Below are 14,578 nucleotides of genomic sequence, written 5' to 3'. Positions count from 1 at the left end.
GTGATATGCCGTTATTGTAAATTCGAATTACGATTCAAAGCTATCATGTCTGCCGCTTGTGTGTACGTCGTACTTTACGAATTCTCTGACGCAATTTACTTTGAGAAATTCATGACGCACTTGCGCTTGGCGGAGGGCCTGGAAGAATGTGGATGTATGCTGCACTTCAGCACACGTGCGCGCGCGCGTGACGTACGTGGGCACACAATGTATCTGTCCTTGATACGTGGGCTCTCTTCCCACTGCATCTGTCGCCCAGCGTGTGCTGCGACCGTAATCGATATTATGGCAAACACTGTCCCAAAACCGTGCCTCCAGCTAGCAGCCGCGGCCACTCAGACAGGCCTCAAATGGCAGCTGGAAAAGGGCTTCGTCTTCGAGTTTCCGCGTAACAGAAATATGGTTTCTCGTATATTCGAATATCATGTCTGCACCTTGTGTGTAAGTCGTACTTTGCGAATTCTCTGACGCCGTTTACTTTGAAAATTGAAATAGTTTAATAAGGCACTTGGCGGAAGGCCTAGGGGAATGAGCATATATGTGGCACTTCCACACACGTCTGTGCGCGCGTAACGTACGTCGCTTGTGGTGGTGGTGCTTGTCTATCGTCGGCAACAGCTCCGCTATACATTCGCTGTCACAGGGTGGAATGAAAGCTGATTTTTTCTAAAAAGTAGGGCTGGCACAGAAACAAAAGACTGACCTTAACAATCCCAGGTAAGCAGGCGTTTCCAGCCCGGTTGGCCTTAGTTTTTTCCAAAAAACAAAAACCTAAGCAGACATGGGAGGGCTCGGAAACGATTTTTATGTAAAAGAGGCTGGGTTGCATCAACAGGTGCCCAGGTAAGAGCGTGCCAATAGGATAAGAAAGCAATAAGTACGAATGCGCTTCTGCTCGAACATTGAGAACAAGAAAAGCAGATTCACCGATTAGAATGTGCAGGTAACTATGAAATGAATAAAAAGGGCACTAAAACGAAACGACAGATGATAAACAATAAATTAAAGAACATAATTAGTACAAAACATGGTGTGCAAAAAGAAATGGAGCGGAAGGAGGAGGGGATGCAGCATCAATAGCTCGCTCTTATCACATTTAAGGTAGCCGAAGTTAAGCGTTGCTGTTTATATATCCTTGTCATTACTATAACGAATACTTTCCATCTCTCTTTGAAATATTCAATATTGGTTACAGTATGTTGGACTTGGGGATAAGATTTGTAGATCTCTAAAAATTTCTAGATAAGATTTCAAGACCTCTGGCCGGACAAACGCTATAAAAATAAAGGTTTTGACTGTAGAATACAGTTTAAGTTCTTGTAAGATGCAACTTGGCAAGGTAACGTCTTGCATGAATACTTCGGAAAGTTTCTTGGCCGCAACTGTGCAATGCTTGTTTAATCTAATTTGCAGTTATTGTACCGTTTTCGCGGTATATATTTGTGGCAAAACGAATTCACTACAGCATGTAACTGACGCTACAGATAGCGCAGTTAAAGCAGAGTTTCATTTCGTACACGTGGTAATTATCAGCGTTTTCAGTTTTTTGTAATTTTGAGAGTGTTTTCAAGTATGATACCTGGTGCGAAATTAGGCTATAATTTACGCTACCCTCGCCCCAGGTGCCCCAACTACTCTTTAGAAGAACCTGTTATCCCCCCGTCTTCCTGTTCAATCCACCTTTTCTAACTCTCCCGACTAATTCCTCCTTTTGAAAATTTCGATTTCTCTTACCCAAACTTCGCGCTCTTTCGTACCCGCTTTTAACCCTCCCACCTGGGGAGAATGAGCATATGAATGCTGCCAAGGAATACAGTCGTTACGCTGACGAATTTCCCTTGTTCTTCAGGCTGAGGCCTTCCTTGGTCGGCCACTGTTCATTCCAGATTAGTTAATTATTTCTCTATTGTACTTCGTCTGCCTATTGGATATAGCGACAGTAGTAATAAAAATGGCAATGACCTGTTACACTGTTCCATTTAAAGCTCTTTAACCATCTCGATTGCCAGTGGTACCGCACGCTGAAGGTGCACACGTTAGTCACTGCCAATCGTGCATGTTCACTGACCTTGAAACTCATTACGAGAGATGCTACTTTATTGTGCGCTGTCTCGGAGTTTCCAATCATGAAGTCCCAGCCCGAGAAGAGTTTCCATGTGAAGGTGCACTCGTCCTCTTTTTCCGTCATTTTACTTTGACGAGAGTTCTCCGCCATTCTGACCAGGAGAGCCATAAAAAGTAGTGTAGTTATAACAAGTGCTCACTTATTCAATAGCGAGTCTATCAGCATTTCTTCATGATGATAATAAGTACGCGTATTTCCTCACACCTCATTCAGGACGGCAGAGAAAAAAATCACCCGCCTGCATGCTTGGTGTAGAGAAGTTAAAAGTGTTTTCTTCGGGTATATAACAATAAAATAGGCAATGCAGCACTACGTTGGTCAAGGTCTACATAGTGTTTCGACTAAGGCTTTCGAAAGTCCTTGCATAAAAGGGCTTGCAAGGTGGTTTCACTGAAATGTCTAACCGCAGCGCCGACCATTAAAATATGCATCGTCACACACTTCGCATGCTGCTTTTCTCGTCTGGTTCGGGGCAGCCTGACTCCTTCTTTCCATAGACACACTTAGGCACCGTAGGCCTTATTATGCAACAATTCATTTCATTTTCCCAGACTTCTTTTCTTATCATCTGTTGCGCAGAGTGGCTTGTCCCGGCGATAAAGGTAGCGGAGGCGTCCGAGCCGCGTATGAAGATTGAAAAAAATAGAATGCACCGTTACCAAAATATGTCCTCAAAAACACTTTTACGAGTACATTTTCGAAAAATCTATGCTTCAATTTGTTGTGGTTCACTTAACCCATCAAACACAAAGTGGGCGAACTACTCTCCGAGCTCACGCCTCTCGCTGCACTGATCATCCAGTTTTAAGAAAACGCGTCGCTTTATAGTTTTCAAATCGACATAACTTCAATGCTTACTTCATTTCATGGCAGAAAAGTGACCGATGTGACGCCTAACGCAGGCGCTAATTATTAAAATAATATTCTTTAACCGTCCACACCAAACTCCAGCGGCGATGCGCGTTCTCACACTAATGAGGCGTTCGCCGTATCAGTGGACAGCCATGCACTATCGAGCACAGTATGAGCTACAACACGCGATCACTTTGCCACGCCCTTTTGTGTTGTAGCTTATACTGAGCTCGAAAGTACATAAATCCACAGGCACACACCTCCCTATCTGCCGTCTACAAGCTTTCGGTTGCTCACGCTATAGAAACATTTGGGTAGCGCCATGTAACGACCGCAGTGCAAATTTTGTCTGCAAATAGATGAGGCGACTGTATCACTGCAGGACGAACATGTCAGCTACGGCCGTTGGGCCAGGCCGATCGCTGTCAGATAATTGCGATTGGGCGCTACCGACAAATATGCCTCTTCGACGGACGCCTGCCTGTAGAGTGGTCAGATGATTGAAACGCGATCCTCGGAGCGCATGGCTGCCGGCGCTTTTTGCACCAACCGTGAGCGCTGGATACATCGAGCTCGTGCATCCTGTTATACTACTAAAGCGAGAGCCTTTGTGACTAACTGTAACTATATTTGGCCGATAGTGATCCCCCAGCGCTCACCGGTGGCGCAGAAAAGCGGCGGCAGCCAGACACCCCGAGCATCGCGTTTCAATCGTTGAGAACGGCACGTTGAATTCAGCAGTTTCTGCTTTCTTGAATGCAACCAGCAAAAAAGCTCGTCGCACCTGAGCGAATGGGCGCATATTCACAAAAATGCCGATATGTTAGAATTGTTCGTAAGAAAAAATTCCATCCAATCCTAGTGCTGGGCATATTATTAGCCAAGGCGGCCAAGCAAAGGCAACGAAAAGCTTTGTGCACGGCCCCTAAATTTAGAAAAATAAGATAAACAATACGGACATGGAATGCATTCTTTGTGGACAAGTTCCATTTAAGATTACCGCCTAGATATCTTGCCGCCGGTGGGAGACGAAACCACAACCTGTGAGTACAGCTCTCACCGGCGGCAAGTAACTTTTTCGTCCACTTTCATTTCTCTTTTCTTCGTTATTTTCTACATTTCAATTTCAGCCACAGCTAATATCCGCTATGATTTCTTTGGCTTGAGTGTCTGTTGGCTTTATATGGTCATGATTAACAAAAGTAGAGCCCCTCAGTTTCCCTTCTCTCATTCGCCTAAATACCTGCCACTTCGAACGGAAATTTGAATACTGTTTGAGACTGATTAGCGCGCTGACATAATTTAATGAAGCTTATAGCCTCTGTCACAGTAGTTAGTGATTTCGATTAAGCTACTAACCTTCCAGGCATGCAATATAGAATATGCATAAGGATATGCGAAAGCCTTAGTTTAATTGCCATTTGTTGGGCGTGTTGGTAAATTGAAATTGCTGTCGTGTTCTTGCGAAGCACAAAGATAAAGACGTGCGAGAGATCATTGAAGCGCAGGCTATCTGGCGGAATAGAGACACGTGTGTTAGTGCCCCTTCAATCGAACTATTAGATAAGGAGACGGCTTTTTTGGATGGATAAGATTTCGAAAAGGTGGCGCCACTGTGCATGGTTTATATATATGTGTACTTCCTGAAGATCAAGTTGTTGAAGTTAGCGCATTGTGTTGTCGTCTCCCTTACGTCCTTGTTTGCTGGCGCTAAATATGCTTTCCTTAGTTTAAGCCCACTGTATATATCTATTTTAAGGATATGTGAAAGCTTGAACTGAAGCACACTCTATGTATCTGCTTTAAGGATATGTGAAAACTTTAGCTTAAGCGCACTGTATATATCTGTTTTAAGGATATGTGCAAGCTTGAACTGAAGCACACTTTATATATCTGTTTTAAGGATATGTGAAAAACTTAGCTTAAGCACACTGTATTTATTTGTTTTAAGAGTCATATCACCTCCCTTTCAGAAGAACGACATATCGCTCCCAGTAACTGGTAGAAATTGTATGTATTGTGGTTTACTCTGCGAAATGAATTTAGCAGACAAGCCGCAGCAAAGCGGTTGCTATCACGCTTGTGCAAAGCACTCAAAATGTTCGCAATGCACGCAATTGATGAAAATGTGACATGCTTTCGTGCAATTACAGCGCGCATTCGTGATGACTAATCAAATGCGCTATAGCAGGCATTTTTTAGGATCAAAAAGTATATCAGAATGCTTTATGTAATCAAAAGGAGTAAAACACAGCTACTCACTTGCGAAGTATTACGAAGAAGCTAAATATGTACATAGTTAGCGAAGAGAGTAAGTAAGCGAGTGGAAGTCGGTATCCTTCCTCTGTCATCTCTCTGTTGCTGTAATATCCGTAAAAAATTGGCGAATACTTTAAATAACCCTGAAAAAGACAATGAAAGGTAACGATGATCACCTGTATGCATAATGTAGTAAAGGAATATTTTTCTTTGCTTACTATAAGTGTACTCCGTGAGTGCCCATACATCGCTCTAAATTTTTCGAGCTTGGAAACGTCAATGGATACCTCAGTAAAAACATGCGTTATCATGAAACCCGTCGCTGTCATTTCCTTTTAATCATGGATACACAAGACTAAAGGACTCATAAACGGTTAAAAAAACGCGAACAGCAAAGCCAAATGAACAAGAATGACGACACGTATGTTCGTACTTTATGTTTACCAGCCTCGTCGTCATTTATGCCTCTTGGTATCAGTATCCGTCATTTTACAGCGTTGATTATGTCATTCCGCAAATGCCAACTAGTATGAGAACTCGCAAGACTATTCGTGCGTACAAATGGCGTCTGGCGCGCTCTTCATTGTGTATTTGGCTATCGTAGTGAGGCCAGCGCTAAAGCACTTGCCCATCCCAAATTGTTCTTTTGTTCGTACAGCTTTGTGAATTTTGCCCCTCATTTTCTTACACCCGCTTCAGCTTTCAAAACGGCGCACGGTTTTAGTAAGCCATAGCAGAGACCGATTAAACAGAATGCAGACCGGGAAGCTATTCAGTGTCGGTGAAGATAAAATAGCAAAGAGAAAAATGTTGCCGTACCTCAAACTCCCATATAGCTTGCAGGTTTAGTGCACTTTTCATTTCCTCACTTTCGAGTTGTTTTCTCATTCCACTTGGGTCGTCATCGCCACGTAAAACCTTTTGTTTTAACAGAAAAAAAATATTTGAAAGCATGCACAGGTACGTGAAAGGGTCTGTCTTTTACCGACGTCTTAACTACAATGACGCTGCGGACAGACTAGAATTATTTTTTATATTTAACTTCAAAAACGACAATAGATACATATGCACTTCGCTTAGGCTTACTTCACGACCAGGTAAAGCAGTACTATACACTACTGAAGTAAATGGGCATGCATAAAATGTTGCGCACCTCTGGAATCATCAGAAAACAGGAAACGAAAACAGCGATGAAGATGTTCAACCAGAAGACCCAGCGCAGAAAAATGAAGTAGGAAGCCACGACACTACCGAAATGACCTGAAAGAGGTTGCAAATTTTTTCGTTATGTTCACTTGTCACGATCGCTTTTTTCTCTTCGCTCAGGTCACGTACAATAGCGGTATGAGAAAGCAAACGCCACCGCACACTTGAATTCATTAAAATACATGAGCTCCGTGATTGTTAAATATAGATTTGAATTAAATAAAACGCGCATTTAACACCTGCGAAAACCATCAGAAGCACACCATGCGTCTACAGGTGAACTCTCACTCCATCTATACGACACATCCAGTAAAAAAAAAGGAAAGAAAAGATACAGAGCATAGGAAACGGTGGAGAGAAATAATAGCAGTGTAGCGTTACGTCATTCCTCTTGTCACCCTTCCTTTCTCTGATTTTCTTTTTACTTCGATCCCATTACGCTAAAACAAACCAGCACGCCATATAACCCCGGATTCTGGTTAGGCTACCTGTTTCTTTTTTTTTCAGTTCCAACAGATTTGTTTTAATTGCCCATGCTTGATGATAATGATGATGATGGTTGTGATGCTGGTGGTGATAATAATGATTTATTGGCATCCGCTTCGACATGGGATGGTGACACATAGTCACCTAGTCTGCTTGAGCTTATTAGGTTATCTATACACGCTTATAATTTTAGCATTTTATATATCTCCATTTACTCATTTCTTTCTTCATTAACACCTCCGCATCTACCTTGTACAATTACCCATGCCTGTAACGGAACCGGTCCTATCAATCTCTTATCTGCTTCTTCTCCACCAATACTCTAAACGTATCTTGCTAATCTCGACTGCTGACGGGTAATGCTTCTATTTCCAACGCATCCCAGCGCTTCAAGAAGGTGGACGTTACCTACGGATCTCTCTGGGTGAATGCTTGCGCCTTCCATTACGATCTGCTGAGTTGTCTCTACATCTTTCCTACAGCACACACATGCGTCAACCTGTTGCGAATATTTGATCCGGTATGTTATTGCCCTTAGCAACTAGCTCAAGCCTCAAAAAGCAAGACACTGCCCTTTGTGTTACCGTACAGATTTCCCTTTCTGATTTCTTGCTTGAGATACTTGTAAATCACCATGTTTTTTTTTTCTTTAATACGTAAGCATTCTTTGAAGATTGCCCCGGAGAAACCATGTTTGTCCCGTAACACCTTGTAAATGAGAAATAAGTTCGTAATTGGTCAAGTTAGGCCATTTAATCGTGATAATCGTGTAACTGCAGATAATTGGTAGCTTTAAAAAGGATTAAAAAAAACTGGTCACGTTGCCGTCGCCTTGATATAGTCCTTTCATACAATAAAGAAGTATAAAATGATAAGATTGGTAGATGTAGTTTGGCAAAAAGAAAACGTTGTGGTAGCGGTTAGGCTAAGTTAATAAGATCGCCTAAAGGGGTCGGATGTGCCGAGATGAGTTCTTGCAATGGCACTAAAGAAACGTAAGCTTGGTGAAACGAAGAAGCGGAGTAGGAGTGCTGAACGACAACGGAAATATCGTAGTCGACAGAAGGAACAGCGACCACATTGACAGGAACTAGAAAATAACCAACAGCAAGATGAGGAAAGAAGGTATTTAAAAGCGGATGGGAAACGAGGTTATGCGGCGACGCTCGATTAAAAGATTCTGCAGAAATTCTAAGAATTGTCTTCTAGTGCGTAGGCATTCTTTGGTTCCAGGAAAAGCGATTGGTAGACATGCATAAGCTGTCAAAATAAGTAAGCAAAAGCCAAGTACCAGCCGAGTCAAGCAATGCTTACGCATTAGTAGAATATTCTCAGAATTTTTCTAGCATTTTGTTCTATCCTTAGCATCCAATTTACTGTATCTGTTTCTTTCACTTTCCTTTTGGCGACTCCGGGTTGTCTATTTACTCATTAGATTACACTTCCATTGTCTACCAACTTTCTTGATTCCTTCCTCCATTCCATGTCCACGCTTTTGAGGCACGGATATTTGTGGACTTTAGCCGCTAATTTAATTTCATTCATGTTGCTAAGTCTTCAAAACAAAATTTGCTCTGCAGTTCTTTGACTTTAAAGGAAGCCCAAACCATATCACCCTGCACTGCCTCATTTGTGGCTTTACCGTGGGCCCCAAAAGCCAACCGGCCTTCCTATCTCTGGTTAATTTCCAACCCTGACACGATGTCTGATTTTAAGCACAGCATTGTATTTGCGGACATTAACGCCAGCACCATTACTACTTTGCAGATTCTTCGCACCACCTCATATTTACTATAGCCCCAAAGTGTTCTTTGTTTTATTATTGCAGCATTCCACTTCCCGTTCACACTTAGATTAACTTCTTGGATGCTTGAGTAGGTACTTCATTCATTTATGCATACTCCCAGGCATGTAAGCGCAGATAATGCACCCCTACAGGTGGATTTCTTGGGAAAGACATTGTTTTCTCGACACATCCCAATGTTAAGTTAATAATTAACAGTTTCAGTAAATACTATCGTAACGTGTTCCCTTAGGACACACGTTACGATTGCGAAATTTATGCCGTGCAGTAATAAGTCACGACTATTGAGCAGAAATCCTCAGATTAGCCCCTGGTCAGGGATATTTGTCTCCAAAATGTGGTGCGAAAGGACAGTTAACACATTCGCGGGTACACCTTGACAACCAATGTCAGCAAGCAAACAGAAGAGGCTAAGTACTTTGCAATCAAGAAAGTTGCGGGCCAAGCTCAATGCCTGGCCGTCTCTGGACGCTCATGCATGAGTTGACCTACCAATTACTGATTCACTTCATATGCGGCACACCACCGGAGCTATCGTGGGCCACTCCTGAATGCCAGGCCCATGCATCTAAAACCAACAGCTGGCTGGGATTCAAACCACTACATTCTCTCGTGCCGTTTTGGAAGTTTATTTCTATATTTCACGTCATAACAAAGGCAAACCGAGGGTGCAGAATCATGATCGTGCGTCTACCAAATTATGTCTCTTGCAAGTAATGCGAAGTGACACAACACTACAGACCACGACACTGAAGTGTTTTCTAGCACCAATAGTTGAGGATCTCAAACTTACTTTCGATTCTCTTGATGCGCATTTCCCATGGCGTCAATGTCACAACTAGTTCAGCCACCTCGCGTTTCAGCCGATGCCATGACTGGAGAACATTAAGAAGACAACAACGGCAGAGAGCACGCTCAGGTTTGAATAGTGCAACGCGCAAGAATAACTACTTGGCAACAGTGGATAAATACTGGGCAACATTAACCCTTTAACTCCCAAAGTTTCTTGCTTTTCTTTCTTTTTTCTTAAATAAGCGAAGAATATTTACATATTTTTTTAAATTTCCAGTAATTTTATTGCATACTTTAGCCAGGTTCCAAAAAACATATTGCATGTGTGATTTATTCCATGTTGAACACAAAAATTATTGACGCCGTCTGCTAAAAAAAAATGTATTTTCCCTCAGCACACGTGTAAAGTTAAAGCGCAATTATTTGAGCAGATAAAACCGAAATGAATCGAAGATGTCAAAGAAAATGTTCAGGGGTTGAAACTTAAATGTACAATGCGAACTGAGTTAACGAGCATGGCTCTTTTACGGCAAGCAAGAGCATGAACGAGTATATTGCTGATCTTCGGCGACATCGGTGCAAGAGCTAGGACGAGTACAGCTCGGGCTTGGTAGATAAGGAGTCCATGCAAAGCAGCTCATGGACGCAAATGGTGCAGCATTCACAAAATTAATCATTTCTATTGAGGCGCTTGTCACCCACTTGTGTCTTTGCTATCATCTCGCTTGCTATCATAAGGCTATTATGATTGGTCAGCAGTGATAGTTAGGAACCACTGTTTGGTGCGAATGGCCTTGATAATTCCAAGCCCGGGGCCGAATTCAATATGTTTTCATTCGCACCATCTGCCATTTCTAACATGTTTGCTATCTCCTGTTCCTTCAAGCCACTCTAGCGTACGAACACCCTTGCGAGTATCACCTGGTACGCTAGAATGATTTATGACAGCAGGTGCCAGCGAATCATAATTATTAAGTTCTGGGCTTTCAGTGCCAAAACCCTGATATGATTATGAGTCACGCCGTAGTGGGGGACTCCAGATTAATTTTGACCACCCGGGGTTCTTTAACGTGTACCAAATACACGGTACTGGGGAGGTTTTGCATTTAGCCCCCATCGAAATGCGGCCGTCGCGGCCGAGTTTTCATCCCACGACCTCGTGCTTAGCAGCGCAACGCCATAGCGGCCACTAAGCGACCACGCCGGGTAGCGAATCACGATAGCGATTATGTTAGCAAAGCCGGTCAGCCAGTGACAAGTGTTTCTTGCAACAATAGCCAACCGACAATCAAGTGAAGGAAAGCATTAAGTGAAATTAACTGTTGTATACTTGGAATGTAGAAATGATGAAGTCAATGGAAATTAATGTGGATGAAAAACAAATTGCGACAAGTGGGAGTTGAACCCACATCTTTCGCATCATGAGTGCGATGACCAATTGAGCATTCTATGATTAAGTGGAGCTTTTACAACGTCAGCAGTTCAGGAGCGCTCCCAGCCTTCCTGTATTGCATACATCATTTTAAACCAGTTAATAATTGAATCCTTGTTGTATTTCATACACGATGGTTGCATCATAAGTCATGGAAAAGTTACATTTTTTATGGACAAATATCTGTTTTTCATATTCAACGTGTTTGTAGAGTAAACGTTCCTCTACAATATGCCGTAATAACCATTCTTTTTCATTGCAGATGCATAGTGGATTCCAAGCAGAAGCAAAGGGCGGTGGTTGAGTTTTTCAATGAGGAGGATTGCAGACTGTCCTACATTCACTGAAGGCTACTGCATGTTACGGAGATGACACCATTGACAAGACTAATGTTCGGAGATGGATGAAAAAGTTTAAAGAAGGAGAAACGAGCGTTGAAGATAAACCACGCACTGGGAGACCATCAACTGTGACCAGTGACACGAATCGTCAGCGCGTGGACGAATTTATTCGTGTACACCTGAATTCTTTCAGAGAGCATACGTACATTGAGTTCGACGTTGGCGCAAATGCATCTCTTGCAATGGAGACTATATTGAGTATTACCTTTCTATTGAGAAAGAGTTGCTCTACAAGGATGTAGAGTTTGAACAACGTATCTCTTTTAGTGAACAGGTTATGCCAACTTTGTCATTACTTTTAGTGTAACTCTCGCACTTTCTTACGATACAAAACGCTAGCTTTTTTTTTTGCAAAGGCTGTTTGATCACTGGAATTGCTATGTCACTTACGTTGTGCAGGAGTATCGTGTACTTTGCAAGTACATCTCTGGCCTGCTTACTTTGAGCGAGTTCACCTTCGTGCTTCTTGACGTAAGCCTTGGCACGTCTGGAAACAAAAATGACCGCATTGACCACTAGATACTACGTTACGACAAATTCAAGTACTAATCAACTTTGCCATTTTCATCGTGCATATGTTTCGCTGATACAGCGCCAAATCCAGCAATGGTCTCACGTGTCCCACCAGGACTTAAATGCCCTAATGGCATTGTCAACATTACGTTCAAAGTCAGTATAGGAATCGTTGGTGATATTTCGGTGTTCTAGCAAGACCTTTTTGTCTATGAATCTCTGTTATTTGTATTAGAACGATAACCAATAGATTTTCAGATATATTATTATATTGAATAAGCGCAATCTCTAAAGGAAAATATCGTTGTTAGCTGCAGTTTCTCCAACTCCGCCCCAGTATGCGCAAATATTTCATTGTAGAAAATACCGCATATAACGTTATAGAGCAGCGACTAATCGCTTCTAAACCTGAGCAGTGCCGATTTTGCAAGGCACTGGTGCGGCCGCCAACGAGCTATGATGATCGCAACGAAAATGCTTGGACGATGGCGGGGCTTCGGCCACTGGCACCGGGCTTCTCCATCTCGCCCCTGCAAGTTCGACGTATGGGCTCCCACGATTAAAACGAATAACATAACCATAAGCCAGGTCTATTTTTTCCGTACCACCCTCCTTCCAAAATCTGTTCTACCACAGCACTCTAAGGAGAAAAAAGTGTGCAAATGTTTAACAACATGCCGCACGAGAACAGCGAAAAGCATGTGACGACCCATGCCCCCGAGCCGCCTATTGCGCCGCCTATTGCGACCTATTAGCACACCCCGAGTGGTATACATAGTCCTAGCCACTGCTGGGCGTGTGGCAAACCATAAAGTGGCTCACAAAGGCACTATGTTAAGTGCTCTCATGTTCGTTCATTCTTGTTTTAATGCTGCATGGTTACAGGTTATCCCCCGAAAAGTTTCAAGGAGAAATTACCTACCAACTTCCTTTCCGATGGGTGCGAAACTATTCTTACCTGAGCATCTTGTACTTTTTATTCATGGGCCAAGGTTGATTTTTGCATGTTTCGATTATGCTTTTGTTCATTCGCACGTTCTCCTTCACCTCCTCATCCGTCTGGTCCAGGTCGTCCACATCGATCGCGAACTCGCTGCCAAAACTGCGGCGAAAAAAAAAAGGGGGGGGGGGTTGCTAGCAACGATATAAATGGCCAGACGTCGTAAGTGAAAGGCCAGATTTTGTCGCTTTCAAAGCAAACTTCAATCACGTCAGTACCACGACGTTTGCGCTGTAGCTGCCTTCAGTAGCTGCAAGTATTGGTTTACAGGAAAGCAGAAGAATAAAGGGAGATGGGAAGATGTCCAAACAGCAGATGGTATGAAGCGCTTAAGCGTTCGGATTGCAACGCTTTGCAGGCGAAAAAAATGAATAGACATGCGTGCTTGCTGTTAGCGTGCATCTCTGAACTCTGACGTGGTCAACCGAATGTCGCGCCTAAAATTAAAGAAAACGAACATTGAACTGTCGGAATTTTTAACTGTCCGCGTTCGCATCGCACCGTACATGAGATGAGCTGTTATATGGTGTCGGTGGCACGGTCGCACTGCATTTTTCAGATCGTGCTGGCTGTTATTAAAAATGCTTATACAGGGTGCCCTTTTTTCTTTTTTTTTAGTCACACCAATATTTGATTGCCTGTGGCAAATAGCGCAATTCTAACCTTTCATCTAGATTACTCGATAAGTCGGTCATTACATTTACGACAAATAAAAATGCTTAGAGAGAGAGAGAGAGAGAAAGGCAAAGGAAAGACAGGGAGGTTAACCAGAGATTATCTCCGGTTGGCTACCCTGTACTGGGGGACGGGCAAGAGGATGCAATAGGTGAGAAAGAAAGAAGGATAAAAAAGGGAAAAAAAACCTAAGCACACACATGCACGTACACACGAACTATTTCTGTGGGCACTGTCACGCAGCCCGCAAAGGCGTTCCTAGTCTTACGCAGTGTCACCGTACAGTCCTACGTCACACAGTGTACAGTCAAAATTTGTCAGAAAGTCCCGTGTCTTTCAAGTATCGCAGCAGCGCCTTCATAGCGGATCGCGCTGATGTTCGCGTAGGCCAGGTTCCAAGGATCTTGTTTTCTGTCATTGGGCGCTTGTCCAGTTTGTCTAAGGTGGCTGAGAGGACTGCTCTTTGTGGGTTAAAACGAGAGCACTGATAAAAAAGATGCTCGATCGTTTCGTTGCACCCCCAGAAGTCACACAGTGGGCTGTTGGCCATTCCGATAAGGAAAGAGTAGGCATTTGAAAATGCTACTCCAAGCCATAGACGGATAAGAATGGTGCAGTCACGTCGTGAGAGCTCGGGCGGAATATAGAGCTGTAAATTAGGGTCCAGGGTATGGAGGCGTGCATTTGTGAAGTCGGATGAATTCCATTGGGCTAATGTCAGGTCACGTGCAAGTGCAGAAAGTTTTTTCGCTGCGTCGGCTCTCGAAAGAGGAATGGCAACGCAGTTGACGCCGTCATGGGCAAATCGGGCAGCTGCGTCTGCTCAATGATTGCCATGTATGCCACAGTGACAAGGCAACCACTGATATATTATATCGTGTCCTTCGTCAACTAGTCGATGGTGGACTTCTCTGATCTCTGCGACGAGCTACTCATGTTATCCATGGCGCAGTGCTGAGAGTACACTCTGTAAGGCTGCCTTGGAATCACAGAAGACTGACCATGCGTGGGATGGTTCCTCCTTAATGAAATG

At 43.2% G+C, this 14,578-nt stretch overlaps 1 protein-coding gene across 1 annotated transcript in view; it reads right to left on the bottom strand.

Moving 5' to 3' along the window:
• Nucleotides 1-14,578, bottom strand: part of LOC135900103 (transmembrane channel-like protein 1) — a 122,729-nt gene that overhangs the window by 55,658 nt on the left and 52,493 nt on the right. The window contains exons 3-9 of the mRNA XM_065429550.1: nucleotides 12,829-12,972; nucleotides 11,748-11,844; nucleotides 9,526-9,607; nucleotides 6,390-6,496; nucleotides 6,056-6,154; nucleotides 5,240-5,379; nucleotides 2,069-2,216 (exon numbers count right to left, since the gene is read on the bottom strand). Of these exons, the coding sequence (XP_065285622.1) occupies nucleotides 2,069-2,216; nucleotides 5,240-5,379; nucleotides 6,056-6,154; nucleotides 6,390-6,496; nucleotides 9,526-9,607; nucleotides 11,748-11,844; nucleotides 12,829-12,972 (817 nt within the window). The remainder of the gene's footprint in view (nucleotides 1-2,068; nucleotides 2,217-5,239; nucleotides 5,380-6,055; nucleotides 6,155-6,389; nucleotides 6,497-9,525; nucleotides 9,608-11,747; nucleotides 11,845-12,828; nucleotides 12,973-14,578) is intronic.

This window comes from Dermacentor albipictus, chromosome 1 (genome assembly GCF_038994185.2).
Source record: "Dermacentor albipictus isolate Rhodes 1998 colony chromosome 1, USDA_Dalb.pri_finalv2, whole genome shotgun sequence".
NCBI classification, from domain to species: Eukaryota; Metazoa; Arthropoda; class Arachnida; order Ixodida; family Ixodidae; genus Dermacentor; species Dermacentor albipictus.
This window is presented reverse-complemented; position numbering and strand designations above follow the sequence as displayed.